The following is a 17,417-nucleotide window of genomic DNA, read 5'->3' as shown; positions in this document are numbered from 1 at the left end:
TTAGCAGAGATTTTTTATGATTATGGAAATGTTTTGTGTCACTTTTATTTGCACTGATTCTTAAAGTGGAATAATGAAAGGTGAGCTTCAGTCCCTCTAGTGACTGTTGAGAGGTGCTTGTAGGGATTTGCTGAAGTACTGAACCTATATAGCGTAGAGTGAGTGTGTGATACACTTTGCTTGTTGTTGAATGCAGCCTAGAGTTAGGAGGAAGTCCACCAGGGCCCCCATCCAGCAGGTAACATGTCACCCACAGACGTCAGGGAGCTGACTGAAGCGTTATGGTTACAGCACTGTTATGTTGTGTTGTTTGTCAATATGAATATTAACATATATTTGTTTCAATCATTCAGTTCACCAACTTTTCAAATCCCTTTGTGTGTTTGATTTGGTAGGAATCATTTATGATACTCCTGACTCTACTGTACTACGGCTTTGATGAACTTATTTGTTTTTTGTCTAATTGTCAGATGAACGTGACATAAAGCCAAATAGCCCATATAGACATGAATCATTGTATGTTGTACAGAAGTATCTATCTGCCTACCAATGGAGAGTTTGGATAGGATTTAATGATGGGCAGAGATATATTTATTTACAACAATGCAAGTATACATTTCTACGTCACATTCATCTGACACTAGGGCAAAATGAACCAGAAGTTCATCAATGCAGTATTACTATAGTGTCATGGTCATAGACCCATCTATTAGTATTAGCCAACTCCCTATTTTGGATGGTTGAGTATATTTGGAAATGTCACAGTTTAAAGCCCAAATCCCTAATTTGCAAAATCATCTTCATGGTCAGTGAGACCTTGAGTACATCTAATAGTGACCAGTCATGACAGCAGCCAATATGTGACCAGTGACAATATGTAAAATATATGATATAACTCAGTATCTCTATCTTAAGTTTAGAAATATTTTAATATTTACCTCCCATATTCACCCATGAAGATCCGGGTGAGAATAGGTCTTCAGCAACCGATGCTTGCCCTAAAAGGTGACTATGCATGTAGTAAGAGGCGACTACCAGGATCAGGTGGTCAGGCTCGCTGACTAGGCTGATGCATGTTATCGTATCCCTATTGCATAGATTTATGCTCATGATATGAATCACTGGATTTGTCCAGATATAATTATTTACAGACCGCCATCATATAGCTGGAATATTGCTAAGTGCAGCGTTAAACAACAAACAAACAAACCTCCCATATTCAGAGTATGCATACGTGCCGACAAAACATGTTGACTACATCATGCATTACAGAGTACATTTTATATTGAATTTCCTAAACACATATTTATGGTAAATACAACAGTGAATGCTTGTCGTAAGAGGGGACAGGATTGGGTGGACAGGCTCGCTGACTTGCTAAGATCGATGCTCATGATGTGAATCCCTCGACTGACTGGCACAGACTCGCTTATGTACAGACCTTTGTCATATAAGTGGAATATTGTTGAGTGTTGAGTTAAAGAACTAAGAAACAGAACAAACTTTAAATGCCCATTCAATGCCAATGTCCAAAGGTGTTAGTTTGAAGAAGTTGACATGGTTGTGAAGGTTGCTTTTTGTTGTGTATAGATGTGAATAGTGTAGGATTATGAAATTATCATTTTGTTCTGATTTGTGATGCAGGCAGATAGATTTTGTTAAGGTGCACTTGTGGTTTCTTGGTTTCGTTGCACTAACAACCTGTTTCACTGACACTCATGTAGTTTAGTAGTAAGCACAGTCTCCATAAACACCTTGGGAGACTCACTTGATTTGCACTTCTCATTGTGATTTATGAAACACGTTGATGAGATTTAATAGACCATTAATAGTCACAATGATAATACTTACAATTATTACAAAGATAGAAATCAGAGAAAATACATATGCAAATGGTATTGTTCTTCAATAAATATGTGTCATATGCACAATCATATGCCCTCAATTATTTATTATGATTTTCAGAAAATATTATTGAGCACAACTTGCATGTACACATGTAGATATATTTTAGCTTCTTTGATGTTAAGGTATTGCGATAGCTAGTAACCTAGGGTAACCTTTTTTAGTGGCATACATGCAGACTGTGATAGATGCAGTATTAACAAATTTTGTCAGATGAACCATATTTGTGTTCCACAAATTGATGATGGTTGAGTGTAATGTATATATGGCAGATCAGTAAAGTGTTTTTGCTATTTGTTTAGATTGAGACTTACAAACAGAAAAAAAATGAGTTTTGAGTTCTGTAACCATAGGTTGACTTATTGATAACACAGCAGAAAGGTTGATCACAGCAGGAACTGGCAGCCCAGTAATGTGTGTTTGCTGTTTGGTAGGTTGAGAGCACCAGTAAGCAGAGTGTGTACAAGTTCCTCAAGGTCCTGGAGACTCTGCGAGACTGGGAACTCTGCAGCCCCGACATCTCTGCCGCCATTGAGTTCTGCCGGGAGAAGGTTGTGGAGATGACAGTGGAGGAGTATGAAGAATGGTTCCAGCAGCAGTTTCCCAAGATACAGCGGCCTCAGACAGCGCCACCTATGTTGAAGGGCAAGAAGAAGGAGGAAGTTCCTGCAACTCCAGAATTCAGTGCTGTCGGTGCCAAAATGAGATATGTTCAATCTGCCTTTGTGCGCAGATCTCAAACGTGATCTCAAACATAAAATACTGTTTTGTTAATTGTTTCAAACACATATCAGACAAAGATGATCTTAGTTTAATTAAACCTTTATCTTTGAAGAGTTTCATTCTCAAAGTATTTACTACTGAGCTAATAAGTGAGACTATATATGAATTGGGAACTTGAACTATTTTTATAATTTTTTTCTTAATGTTTTTGTGAAGAAAGCATTGCATGTATATCTGGAAGGTGATACCATGTTTGTATATTTACAATGCTAACTCCATTGTTAAGTCAAATACACAGTTCAGTGTATCGGTAGTTTCTTTCTAAACCTAAGTGAATATAAATATTTGATTTTAATAAACTTAGCCCCAGTGAATGTACAGTGTAACAGAATCTCACTGAAAAGAAATGTAATTGAAATTTCCTATAAATTTCAGAATTTCTGGATGTTTAGAATGGATGATAGTTTTATTTTATTTTTCTAAACTGATACGTTGTGAAACTTTACCATGACTGATCCCAAAGAATGAATCTGCTCACCCTATTGCAACTTGTTGTCTATGAACATCTTTCAACATACCATAGTCATTGGGAGATATGTATTCTTTCAGACACTTCTTATCATGATGTATGGTATTGTTCACTAGTCTTATGAAAATGTTCCAAGCCAAACCACATGACGATTATCCAAAGATGATAACACACCATACTAGCCTTTGAAATCCCCAGGGTAGTTGGTATGACTGTGCCTGTGTCATTGCTTTACATGTATATGTGTCTTTTAATGTTATTAACAGTATTAATAGAAGTTTCTTCAAGAACCTCCAATGCTGTTGAATATGCCAAAAATGTGTCTTGTCTGGAAGACCATGTTGCATGTTAGTTAGGCTTTAAAAAATAAAAGAACTGGTTCTCAGGCAATGACTTTTGAAAATATAGTGCAGGTGGGCGGTGTTTTTTTTTCTTGTTCAAACTAGTATGTAACCAAATAAACAGTTGTGTACCATCAATCTGGGAAAGGGCTTCCCTAAATACACAAACATATAAACTCCTATTGTCGCCATGATCATGACACAAGATGTACAGTGGGACAGTGCCCATGTAAAGGGAAGTAACTGCGTGCTATATTGGATTGCATTATTTTTAATCATTAGGATTGTATTAATAGTATTATGTTTTTGGAAAATGGAAATAAAAAGGAAATGTGGAGCAGACTTTATAATAATGCAGGCGGTGCCTGAGAACTAAGACTATTATTTTTTTTAGCCTTATGTATTTGTTAATTATGGGTGATATTTGTGAAATTCAATTGTTTTCGTTTGAATTCTGCAGTTACCTGCAGGAACATCATGTCAAAGGATGATATGAATGAGTGGAGTTGGGGCTGTTATCATGGTACTCATTTGAGCATCTCTCAATGACAAAATGCACTTTGAAATATTTCTTAATTATTTCAATAATCGATTTATTAGTTGTGGAGAGTTGTATCCCTTAGGCAGGTCAGAAACCTATCATCTTGGGTTTGGATCCCAGATTCGCCGTGATTGTCTTTCTTGGTTTGTCAGCGCCATACCCATGCTTGTGGATTGCAGTAATGAAGTGGAAAACGTCTGAGAACCTTGTCACTTTCCTCGTGTGATTTCCTCCCACTTTAAGTTGACATGCTGTGATACAACTGAAATACTCTCCAAAGCTGTGTTAAACCAGATTATCTCACTCACTTATATCATATGGCCATGTATCAATATTGTGTGTAAGGAGGGTATGCTATATCAACTGCAAAATACTATTTACTGACAGTTCTTGTGCCATTGTTGTAAATTTTGTATATTACAAGTATTTTCAGTTATATTCCCTTCTACAATTGAAAACAGCTCCTTAAAATGACAGTGATGAGTTTTCAAGTTTTGTATTGTGGATCTCATCACAAATGAACTTGTTTGATTTTGAAACACTGATTACTGTGCATGTCTTCTTGAAGAAGCTGTCACAGCATCTGCTGTTTACTTTCAAGAACAAGTAGAGAGACAAATGAAAAACAGACTACCGTGAAGCTCTGTAAGTACAGATGGTACCATTCCCAGTGAATGTATATCATGAACTTTGAACTGACATTCTCTCCTGGAGAGGCATCGTTGGAGAGAGACAAACATGGTTGGGACCAATGGGCCTTCACTGAGATGAGACACTTTTTTAAATGTTTTGATTTCTCTTTTTCTTGATTCCATTTCCTATGTTTCTAAGCTTGTCTTCACTGTTACTCCATGATAAGTATTGATGATAATTATTTATGGACACAGGCATGTCCCTTTTATGCCTCTCCTGGCGACCAATCAGATTCCAATTCTCGTATCACTTGCATTTGCTTTGAACAAAATGGCGGCGACCCGTCAAGACGATTTGATCGATAATCAAGATCTATATTGTGATAAAACTAGTCTTACATCAAGAAGTGCATCAAATCATGTGAGCATCTTGATTAAAAACATGAAAAGACAACGAGTTGGCAGTGCACATGCTTTGCAAACCCTGCAATCGACCGAAGTCTGCATGACAGTTTACGAACCGGATTTCGATTTCTTGCTTGATTTTGATTCGACTATACATAGACTCGTTAGTCCAGCCAAAATTAACTCCATAACATAGCCTAGTTCGTCAAGGGTGGAAACTGGACTTTTATAGTCAGTTAACTCCCTTGCCTCGGGAAGATGACTTATGTTGACTTTAAAGGAATCAGGTCCATGGTACATGTATTCTCCTTATTGACAAAGAGAACACGAGAGTTACACAATCTTTTGTCTACTGATTTAGCATTTAAGAATTTTTGTAAATATTTTTGTGCATACATCAAAGTAAATTGCATAAAATCACATAGTCAGAAAGTAAGTGTTTGTCTTTATTTATTAACACTTTCATCCAAATTTTCTTAAAGGGAATTCCCGACATCAAGCGATTTTTAGACTAAAACACGGTCAACATAATTCTGAAAGTAGTTCTGTCACTTCTGGGAAAAACATGCATTCATGATGTATAAATGCAAGTTTTTGTGCATTTTTTAAATATGTGCCTAAATATGTGTAAAAAATTCCTTTTGTAATTATTATAGTATTAATTATTGAATGCTCTTATTTGTAACTATGTTTCAGTTCATACCTTGTTGTGTTGCTTTCCTTGCTACAATGTTTACATCCTCATCGTTAATGCTTCTGCAGTTGTGACAGTAAAGAGACTTTTGTTGATACGTGTAGATATGGTGTACCTGTTGATTTTACTGATGTTTGATTTCTGACAGGTTGTGGATGTTTGCAAGTATTTGTCCTTCTTTCTGTAAATACCAAGCAGTGATATTGTATGTGATACATAATTTATACCTCAGTTGAAGTCATGTAGAGATATATTATTATATATATATGCTATATATGTGGGATGAAGAAAATTATTAATAAATTCAAATCTAAAATGTATTTTATTAATTCTTTAGAAAACAATATCAGGATGTTCACTGATTGAAGTATGAACAAAAGGAATAATTGACCCTTTCCAATATCAGCTGTAAAATCATTTTATGAACTTCTTGGTAAGCATGACATGATGTAGGATTTATTATGGTGGCATAAACATAGTTTCAGTATTTATTTTGGGTACATGTCCCGACTAATGTTCCTGAAATAAAAAGTATATGTAAAAGTACATCATGTTAAAAAAAACCAAAACATTTGCCTCTTCAGCACAGCAATTAAATTTTTGTTTTTTGCTTTTACATTTTAGTATTTTTAACCTGCAACAGCCCAGTTATTATCTTTGTAAAAATATGGGCCATGATGTTGCACCAGTAAAACTGTTGCCTGTGAAGAATTATCAATCATGTTTTTCATCATTACTTATGTTTAAATTTAAACCTTCAAAGATTTATGTAATACAAGAACATTAGTTTTGATGAATTAATAAGAATATGTGAAAGAAAGTATTGAATAATTGACATAAGTGATAATAACGTTACATTACTTGCTTGTTTTCAACTAGAGATTAATGGTACAATTAATGCTTGTTAGGTTAATCCTAGATGAAATAAAGACCTTTGGTATTCTAGGCTTGGTTACTGGGTATATTCTGGTTTTAATTAATCTAACTCCACAGTTACAATAATCATGATAATATGAGATAGCCATGAACTTGAATAAAAAAGTTTTGTTATAAATTGTTTGCTTGATTGTTCTTAAATCACTATTGTTGTACTTCAAGTACAATGAAGTACAGCTGATCACTTATCTTACACTACCAACTTTCAGTGCAGAACACCACACTGCATGATCCCTGATGGTTGGTTTGGTGTTTAACATTGCACTCAGCAATATTCCAGCTATACTACCAACTAAATATCAAGGGAACTGATGATAGATAGTGAAGATGTAATGACAATTCTTTGACAATTCCATTCTTACTAGGATCTTCATGGAGTTGGTGTCCCGGTCACCCACCTATGAAGATCCTGGGTAGAATAGGTCTGTAGCAACCCATGCTTGCCCTAAAAGGCGACTATGCTTGTGGTAAGAGGTGACTCACCGGATCGATGGTCAGGCTTGCTGCATGTCAGCGTTTCCCAATTAGTATACCATTGCTCAATATGTCAGTCACTGGATTTTCTGGTCCAGTCTTGATTATTTACAGACCGCCATCATGTAGCTGGACTTTTGGTGCGTTTGGCATTAAACAACAAAGACGTGGTCCCCAGTAAACTAGTTTGGTCGTAACAGAAGACGCCCAGGGTGACGTCCTTTATCTGTGTCTTCATGTTAATGATATTTCCAGTAAGGAACACCAAGACCTTGACTAGGTGTGATTATGAACTGATGGTAGTGGTACTGCTCCACGGCATTAGGCAGGAAACAAACCTTTACTTTTTTTCTGAAAATCTTGTGAGTTGCAGGTTCTACCGGTAGAACAGAACATGCTTTTTCGTGAACACATTGTGTTATCACTGACTTTCTACCCGTGGGGTAGAATTGGTCCTCAGCAACCCGTGCTTGCCGTAATAGGCAACTATGCTTGTCGTAGGAGGCGACTAACGGGATCGGGTGGTCAGGCTCGCCGACTTGGTTGATGCATGCCCATGATATTAAACACTGGATTGTCTGGTCCAGACTCGATTATTTACAGACCGCCATCATATAGCTGTAATATTGCTGAGTGCGGCGTTAAACAACAAACAAACAACCTTCACTGACTTTCATTTATATTTACATAATTGTCACCACTAGGACTGATTATTCTCTAGCGTTGACAGGTTATGTCTTATACTATGTTGTCATTCTATACGTACAGTAGGCTTGCGGAAATGCGAGCCCTGGAGATACCGAGGATGACTATGTTGTATGCATCACAACAAATTCAGACGTCAAGCCTCAGCACATTAATAATAAAACAGATCTAATTGTAGTTCTTAACAGTCATTCAAGATGATACTTAAGACAAATTCAGCGGATTTGCATGTAAAATGTTGCCTTCAAAGAGATGTGTGTAGCTTCGCACGTTACTTGACTGACAGTATGTCTTTGGGGAAGCATGCGGCCCAAGGCAGAGTCTCAGAATAGAGTTTGACCCAGTGGTAGTTCCTGCCACATTAAGCTGACACGCGGTGACATACGTGATTAAAGTTCAAAACAGCGTTAAAGGTATCCACAGAGCTAGTGCCGCTTAACCCTCAAAACGAGGCTAATACTGTTGTGATATCAACGTCACGGGTTTATGGTACCCATAAGTGCTTGCGCGGGGTGTTTATGAACAATTATAACTCGTGTCAAGTACAAAAAAGAAATTTTATTGTTCAAGTGTTGCTTTTGAATTTTAAAGCCTTTGGATGTTGCTCCATAGCTTCCTTTCAACCTCTTATTTCGTCAAGTCGCCCCTTGCTGAGGATTAAGACAGTTTAAGCCTGCTGTATAACACGGAGGGGAAAACAAACTGTCATGTCGAAATGAGAAGTAGTCGCCATTTGTTGTCACAAAGTTTGAAAAGTTAGCATTGGTACATTTGTTCAACCGGAAGTTCCATCTGCAGTACTGTCACTCCACTATACTCCAAGCCTCCGTCTCATCACAGAAGAATTCCTGACATCCGTGTCAATTCCACTGTAGACACACGTGTGCAAGAAATAAGATTCCGGAAATAAGGAAACCAAACCCAGCACCGATGTCCAGGTAGTAGCTGTAGTCCAACTGGAAGCCTCTCATTGGGAATCCCCAGAGCCTCAGCCCCGCGAGCAGGAGAGCCGCGAGAACTCCAAGTGCTGAAACATTATCATCGTGTTATACACTGCCGGGCAAAAGAAAGTATACACCCTTGTTTGACGGTGGCTTAAAATGAAACAAACAAGAAATGGTTATTCGATGGTGATGTATTTGATACGGGTATCATACGTTGTGTTTTGGACTTTTGGATAAGTCTGCAGTGTTTCGGAATCTGTTTTCAGTCAAGTAGTGAGTGAGTATGGTTTTACGCCGGTTTTAGCAATATTCCAGCAATATCACGGCGGGGGACACCAGAAATGGGCTCCACACATTGTACCCATGTCGGGAATCGAACCCGGGTCTTCGGCGTGACGAGCGAACGCTTTAACCACTAGGCTACCCGACCGCTCCTTCAGTCTAGTAACTCTTTGATAACGTTTTGGCCAAATCAAAGCGAATACTTTCTTTTGCCCTGCTGTTAACGTCAACCTTTCTATATTTCCAGATGTTTTAACATAAACTTTGTTATTCGATGATCTACACATTATAAATGGATGATCTAAACATAAAAACGTCGATATGTTTAATCTGATAATATCTGACAATACGATTCCATTCTGGGAATCCTCATTTAGAATATTTGGACTTTTTTGTCATTGCGCTTGTACATTATCAAGCTTTCCTGAAACTGACAATACCGAGATCAATTATATAACCCCTTGCAGATTTGTGTTTTCCCTTCTAGAACCATATGCTGCCTGCTCGAAGGTTGTTTCCTCACTCCACACTAATGGTTAATACAAAAGAATGCCTCTTTCGAAAATAAGCACGTTATAATCATTTACACAGGATACAACTTGCCACAGTGTGCATGGGTTATACCTATCCTGGTAGGGGTATAGTATAGTAAGGGGGTTTACTGGGGTAAGGTCGTATGCTGGGGTAAGGGGTATATTGGGGTAGGTGATATACTGGGGTAAGTGGTATACTGGGGTAAGTGATATATAGAGAATACTACACTCATTCTCGTTAGATACCATTTTTACGAAACCAGCGGACTTTCTATGGCAGCTGACCGAGCGAAAACGAGGTCAGACACTACAGAAAGTTCACGACCAAATTCGCTTCGAAGGGGACACTGATGGCACAACCCGACCATCCCAAGTAAGTCCAGATAGTTTAAACAGACTTCATTTCAGCACGCTTATCCTTTTACGTTAAATCAAATGGAAAGTTAAGTGGGGTAAGTGGTATACTGGGGCAATTAGTATACTGGGGTAAGCGATATACTGGGGTAAGTGATATACAGGGGCAGTTGGTACACTGGGGTAAGTGGTATACTGGGGTAAGTGATATACAGGGGCAGTTGGTACACTGGGGTAAGTGGTATACTGGGGTAAGTGATATACAGGGGTAGTTGGTACACTGGGGTAAGTGGTATACTGGGGTAAGTGGTATACTGGGGTAAGTGATATACAGGGGCAGTTGGTACACTGGGGTAAGTGGTATACTGGGGTAAGTGGTATACTGGGGTAAGTGATATACAGGGGCAGTTGGTACACTGGGGTAAGTGGTATACTGGGGTAAGTGATATACAGGGGCAGTTGGTACACTGGGGTAAGTGGTATACTGGGGTAAGTGATATACAGGGGCAGTTGGTACACTGGGGTAAGTGGTATACTGGGGTAAGTGATATACAGGGGCAGTTGGTACACTGGGGTAAGTGGTATACTGGGGTAAGTGATATACTGGGGCAGTTGGTATACTGGGGTAAGTGGTATACTGGGGTAATAGGATATACAGGGGCAGTTGGTACACTGGGGTAAGTGGTATACTGGGGTAAGTGATATACTGGGGCAGTTGGTATACTGGGGTAAGTGGTATACTGGGGTAATAGGATATACAGGGGCAGTTGGTATACTGGGGTAAGTGGTATACTGGGGTAATAGGATATACAGGGGCAGTTGGTACACTGGGGTAAGTGGTATACTGGGGTAAGTGGTATACTGGGGTAAGTGATATACAGGGGCAGTTGGTACACTGGGGTAAGTGGTATACTGGGGTAAGTGATATACAGGGGCAGTTGGTACACTGGGGTAAGTGGTATACTGGGGTAAGTGGTATACTGGGGTAAGTGATATACAGGGGCAGTTGGTACACTGGGGTAAGTGGTATACTGGGGTAAGTGATATACAGGGGCAGTTGGTACACTGGGGTAAGTGGTATACTGGGGTAAGTGATATACAGGGGCAGTTGGTACACTGGGGTAAGTGGTATACTGGGGTAAGTGATATACAGGGGCAGTTGGTACACTGGGGTAAGTGGTATACTGGGGTAAGTGATATACTGGGGCAGTTGGTATACTGGGGTAAGTGGTATACTGGGGTAATAGGATATACAGGGGCAGTTGGTACACTGGGGTAAGTGGTATACTGGGGTAAGTGATATACTGGGGCAGTTGGTATACTGGGGTAAGTGGTATACTGGGGTAATAGGATATACAGGGGCAGTTGGTATACTGGGGTAAGTGGTATACTGGGGTAATAGGATATACTGGGGCAGTTGGTATACTGGGGTAAGTGGTATACTGGGGTAATAGGATATACTGGGGCAGTTGGTATACTGGGGTAAGTGGTATACTGGGGTAATAGGATATACAGGGGCAGTTGGTACACTGGGGTAAGTGGTATACTGGGGTAAGTGATATACTGGGGCAGTTGGTATACTGGGGTAAGTGGTATACTGGGGTAATAGGATATACAGGGGCAGTTGGTATACTGGGGTAAGTGGTATACTGGGGTAATAGGATATACTGGGGCAGTTGGTACACTGGGGTAAGTGGTATACTGGGGTAAGTGATATACAGGGGCAGTTGGTACACTGGGGTAAGTGGTATACTGGGGTAAGTGATATACAGGGGTAGTTGGTACACTGGGGTAAGTGGTATACTGGGGTAAGTGGTATACTGGGGTAAGTGATATACAGGGGCAGTTGGTACACTGGGGTAAGTGGTATACTGGGGTAAGTGGTATACTGGGGTAAGTGATATACAGGGGCAGTTGGTACACTGGGGTAAGTGGTATACTGGGGTAAGTGATATACAGGGGCAGTTGGTACACTGGGGTAAGTGGTATACTGGGGTAAGTGATATACAGGGGCAGTTGGTACACTGGGGTAAGTGGTATACTGGGGTAAGTGATATACAGGGGCAGTTGGTACACTGGGGTAAGTGGTATACTGGGGTAAGTGATATACTGGGGCAGTTGGTATACTGGGGTAAGTGGTATACTGGGGTAATAGGATATACAGGGGCAGTTGGTACACTGGGGTAAGTGGTATACTGGGGTAAGTGATATACTGGGGCAGTTGGTATACTGGGGTAAGTGGTATACTGGGGTAATAGGATATACAGGGGCAGTTGGTATACTGGGGTAAGTGGTATACTGGGGTAATAGGATATACAGGGGCAGTTGGTACACTGGGGTAAGTGGTATACTGGGGTAAGTGGTATACTGGGGTAAGTGATATACAGGGGCAGTTGGTACACTGGGGTAAGTGGTATACTGGGGTAAGTGATATACAGGGGCAGTTGGTACACTGGGGTAAGTGGTATACTGGGGTAAGTGGTATACTGGGGTAAGTGATATACAGGGGCAGTTGGTACACTGGGGTAAGTGGTATACTGGGGTAAGTGATATACAGGGGCAGTTGGTACACTGGGGTAAGTGGTATACTGGGGTAAGTGATATACAGGGGCAGTTGGTACACTGGGGTAAGTGGTATACTGGGGTAAGTGATATACAGGGGCAGTTGGTACACTGGGGTAAGTGGTATACTGGGGTAAGTGATATACTGGGGCAGTTGGTATACTGGGGTAAGTGGTATACTGGGGTAATAGGATATACAGGGGCAGTTGGTACACTGGGGTAAGTGGTATACTGGGGTAAGTGATATACTGGGGCAGTTGGTATACTGGGGTAAGTGGTATACTGGGGTAATAGGATATACAGGGGCAGTTGGTATACTGGGGTAAGTGGTATACTGGGGTAATAGGATATACTGGGGCAGTTGGTATACTGGGGTAAGTGGTATACTGGGGTAATAGGATATACTGGGGCAGTTGGTATACTGGGGTAAGTGGTATACTGGGGTAATAGGATATACAGGGGCAGTTGGTACACTGGGGTAAGTGGTATACTGGGGTAAGTGATATACTGGGGCAGTTGGTATACTGGGGTAAGTGGTATACTGGGGTAATAGGATATACAGGGGCAGTTGGTATACTGGGGTAAGTGGTATACTGGGGTAATAGGATATACTGGGGCAGTTGGTATACTGGGGTAAGTGGTATACTGGGGTAATAGGATATACAGGGGCAGTTGGTATACTGGGGTAAGTGGTATACTGAGGTAAGTGATATACTGGGGTAAGTGGTATACTGGGGTAATAGGATATACTGGGGCAGTTGGTATACTGGGGTAAGTGGTATACTGGGGTAATAGGATATACTGGGGCAGTTGGTATACTGGGGTAAGTGGTATACTGGGGTAATAGGATATACAGGGGCAGTTGGTATACTGGGGTAAGTGGTATACTGGGGTAATAGGATATACTGGGGCAGTTGGTATACTGGGGTAAGTGGTATACTGGGGTAATAGGATATACAGGGGCAGTTGGTATACTGGGGTAAGTGGTATACTGGGGTAAGTGATATACTGGGGTAAGTGGTATACTGGGGTAATAGGATATACTGGGGCAGTTGGTATACTGGGGTAAGTGGTATACTGGGGTAATAGGATATACTGGGGCAGTTGGTATACTGGGGTAAGTGGTATACTGGGGTAATAGGATATACAGGGGCAGTTGGTACACTGGGGTAAGTGGTATACTGGGGTAAGTGATATACTGGGGCAGTTGGTATACTGGGGTAAGTGGTATACTGGGGTAATAGGATATACAGGGGCAGTTGGTATACTGGGGTAAGTGGTATACTGGGGTAATAGGATATACTGGGGCAGTTGGTATACTGGGGTAAGTGGTATACTGGGGTAATAGGATATACTGGGGCAGTTGGTATACTGGGGTAAGTGGTATACTGGGGTAATAGGATATACTGGGGTAAGTGGTATACTGGGGTAAGTGGTATACTGGGGTAATAGGATATACAGGGGCAGTTGGTATACTGGGGTAAGTGGTATACTGGGGTAATAGGATATACTGGGGTAAGTGGTATACTGGGGTAAGTGGTATACTGGGGTAATAGGATATACTGGGGTAAGTGGTATACTGGGGTAAGTGGTATACTGGGGTAATAGGATATACTGGGGTAGCGGTAGATTAAGCAAATAGGAATTAGTATTGAGTATACTTGGGTTATGGATATACGGGGTCTATCTTGCGTCTATCGGCATTCTCTACGTACTTGCCACGAAGCAGTTAGCAGCAGTGGCGTACTCCAGGTAACGCCCTCCCCAGCGTCTCCAGCAGCAGGTGGTGTAAATGACGAACAGGACGGGGACAGACACTCCATAGATCAGGGCGACGATGGTGGCGGCGCCTACAGGACCCACTGTGAACACACAGAACAGCTCCCAGTCTACCATGGGTGTATGTTGAAGACTTCTAACATTAAAATAGAATGGTTACGTTTGCGTTTATTTCTCTCCACAGTATCCCACTTTCCTGGTTCAGGCTATAGATGGTGAAGGGTCATATCACTTACAATGTCAAATAACGGGATATAAACTTTATCACACCAGTCCCGGGTTATTACAAAACCCATGCTCCTTCTTCAGTCATAAATAACGCGTGTGTTGTGCACCCTTTCGGATATTGTTAAACTGGAATTATGAAGTTGTTGAATGCTACAGCCATCAAGGCCGTAGTTAACTTTTACTGACGGGGGGCAAATATATGTACAAGAATCACTTGTCCCCAACTTGATTCAAATAAAACTGTTTTCTATAAAAAAAATCTAGGGGGGCAACTGTCCTCCCTGCTCCTCCCCCTCCCACCCCCCCACCCCGGCTGGCTACGGCACTTCGGCTAGAGTTTAATAACTAAGAGCCTGGACTAGACATACAGCATGGCATCAAATATCCAAGGGGTTTCGGTACAGTCACCTAAAACCACGTTACCACCCCAAACCCATTTTTTGGACTTCATTGATACCAAAGAAAGCGGGAAAAACAAACGACGTCTTCTGTGTCTTACATACTTGGAAGGCAGCCATGCAGATGTTGGCACTGAGGGAAGATACCAGCATTCACAAAATCACCGTCCTGTCTCTCGTGTGATGCCCAGGAAACCGTTGCCATGCTGACAATATGGATTGTCAGACCAATCAACGCGAATATAATTCCAGCTATCTCCAAATCGGACAACTTCCGGCAGGACCAACTTCGTCGTCTTTTTCTAACCATGGGGTCTATTTGGCGTGTTGGCTTGACGATCTCATGTCTCGGGGTGGTCACCCATACAGGCTTCTCATAGGGAAGCACTCGGTCCCGGTCGGCGATGGCCGTTGGCTTGTCGATCTCATTCCTCGGGGTGGCCACCCATACAGTCTTCTGATAGGGATGCACACGGGCCCGGTCGGCGATGGCCGTTCGAAACTGTTCTGCTGCCGTCGAGTTACTGTATCTCAACATCGTGGTGACTTTGAGTCACACAATGCAGAACAGAGAAAAACAGGTACAAATCCTCCGCGAATGTAGCACTCACCAAGCAAATAAACCAAGGACTTACGACGTAATATCAAAAGTCCGAGTCTGTTAGGAAAGAAACAGTTTGGATACAACTCAAAATGGTTAAAATATCACAGTCCTAAACTTGTTCCTGCATCGTCAGATGATGGGCCAGGGATTTGCACTGCTTGAAGTCTCAGGACTGTGAGAAGTGTGGCCGACACGACTGACTCAATGTTAATATCTTCGTCATCATTCCCCATGGGGCGACCTAGGCCGCCCTCAGGTGATTGCAGTTATTTGCTACCATGTAACCCTATCGGGAAATTGAAATAAATAGGCAGGGTCGTGATAACCTTGCCCTTTCTTTAGAAACCCATGGTATGATCTAGGTTCTATATTTACATTACAGTTAAAGTCATACATTGTTGTACTTTTACATTTCACTCTTGTTAAAGGCCCCTTTCTATAATGTATCGTCCAACTAGCTACCGCGTGTATTTTCAACATGAAATAAACCCTGATGATTTAATATACATTTAAATGTATATGTACATGTACCTAAATGAGTGAGTAGGTTTTTATGCCTCTTTTAACCATATCCCAGCGATATCACGAGGCGGACATCAGAAACTGGCTTACACATTGTACCCATGTGGGGAATCGAACACGGACCTTCGGCATGGCTAACGAACACTTTAACCACTTGACTATCCCACCACCCGAAATATCTTTGAATCTGCAGTATATAGTTATATGTAAGATGTAACGACCAGTTATGAACTTTTTTATCCTATTATAACTCACCAAAAGCCAACATTCAGTGACGTCCCAGATTAATTTGGATTTAATTTTGGAGTGTGTGTGTGAGTGTGTGTGTGTGTGTGTGTGTGTGTGTGTGTGTGTGTGTGTGTGTGTGTGAGAGAGAGAGAGAGAGAGAGTGTGTGTGTGTGAGAGTGTGTCTGTGTGTGTGTGTGTGTGTGTGTGTGTGGCTGCTTGTACTAGTCCAGACGGATGCCGATTTATAGTGCTAGCTCACTGAGATACCATAGATAGCCCCTTAATGCCGAGAGCCAGACAGGGTAACAACAAGTACCATCTTTTAACGTCTTTTGGTATGACGCGGCCGGGGAGCAAACCCCGGACCTTCCGCTTTCCGGGGGGACGCTCTACCACTAGAAGTTGTCTATATGCTGTCACTCCGATAAAGTTTGATCTCGCTCTGGAATCAAACACTTGTACCACTGTAGCCATGAAACCTACAATACAACACTGCACGATTAGGTGTTAGGGGTGTCACGATAAATCGAAATATCGATATATTGCTATTGGTAAGCACTTAAAGTCATTAAAGCGATTGTGAAATCAGTTTCCGATCAATAGTATCGTTTCAGTTGAGAATATCGATAGTTTCGATTGTATTTACCATATCAATAAAATACAGCAATGCTGTTCAAATTTGTTTTTCTTTTGATCATGAGTGGTAGTAATTTACACATGGAAATGTGAAAAAAATTTTTTCTTAAATTATTAGGGTAAAGAGAAAACAAATCTGTCATATCTCAAACTTTACTTTTTATTTGTTGTTGCGGTTATCACATTCAAAGGAAACTTCAGTTCCAAGGTTTAATTCAACTCTAAAATCCATCTAAGATGATACACTGAAAACTATCGATATTTATCGCAATAGTTGTTTGCAATATCAATAGTCATCGCAATAGTTTCTTTCAATCAATAGTGATTTGTGAATGGTTTGATCAGAACAGACATGTGCAAAAGGAGCTGGTCACGTGAGACAGTATTGTCTCATAAACTGGTGACCAAACCCAGATGACACGTGTTATATAGATTATACCGCAAACAATGCAGTGCCAGCAT

At 41.0% G+C, this 17,417-nt stretch overlaps 2 protein-coding genes across 4 annotated transcripts in view; one reads left to right on the top strand and one right to left on the bottom strand.

Annotated features, from left to right (window-relative positions):
- The window catches only part of LOC139472168 (coiled-coil domain-containing protein 60-like), a 47,708-nt gene extending 40,921 nt beyond the window's left edge, over positions 1-6,787 (top strand). For 2 of the 3 annotated variants that reach the window (XM_071254739.1, XM_071254576.1), the window contains 2 exons: positions 197-238; positions 2,340-6,787. In XM_071254739.1, the coding sequence (XP_071110840.1) occupies positions 197-238; positions 2,340-2,651 (354 nt within the window). In that variant the 3' untranslated portion in view covers positions 2,652-6,787. The remainder of the gene's footprint in view (positions 1-196; positions 239-2,339) is intronic. The other variant, XM_071254653.1, reaches the window with a different exon arrangement.
- Positions 6,788-8,745: 1,958 nt separating this feature from the next.
- Positions 8,746-15,503, bottom strand: LOC139468531 (uncharacterized). The gene is made up of 3 exons (XM_071250553.1): positions 15,071-15,503; positions 14,276-14,422; positions 8,746-8,912 (listed from the first exon to the last, which is right to left on the bottom strand). The coding sequence occupies exons 1-3, from the start codon at positions 15,501-15,503 to the stop codon at positions 8,746-8,748; spliced, it is 747 nt and encodes a 248-aa protein (XP_071106654.1).
- Between the last annotated feature and the right edge of the window lie 1,914 nt (positions 15,504-17,417).

The sequence above is a fragment of the Haliotis cracherodii genome, unplaced genomic scaffold, assembly GCF_022045235.1.
Source record: "Haliotis cracherodii isolate W230 unplaced genomic scaffold, xgHalCrac1.p SCAF_1, whole genome shotgun sequence".
NCBI classification, from domain to species: domain Eukaryota; kingdom Metazoa; phylum Mollusca; class Gastropoda; order Lepetellida; family Haliotidae; genus Haliotis; species Haliotis cracherodii.
This window is presented reverse-complemented; position numbering and strand designations above follow the sequence as displayed.

Bases quoted from the DNA above. Each gene is read 5' to 3' on its own strand.
- LOC139468531 (XM_071250553.1), bottom strand. From the start codon at position 15,503: ATGTTGAGATACAGTAACTCGACGGCAGCAGAACAGTTTCGAACGGCC. The intron at 14,423-15,070 runs GTATGTAAGACA...GTGTGTTCACAG, and splicing joins TCTGCATGGCTGCCTTCCAA to TGGGTCCTGTAGGCGCCGCC. The intron at 8,913-14,275 runs GTACGTAGAGAA...ATAATGTTTCAG, and splicing joins TGCTAACTGCTTCGTGGCAA to CACTTGGAGTTCTCGCGGCT.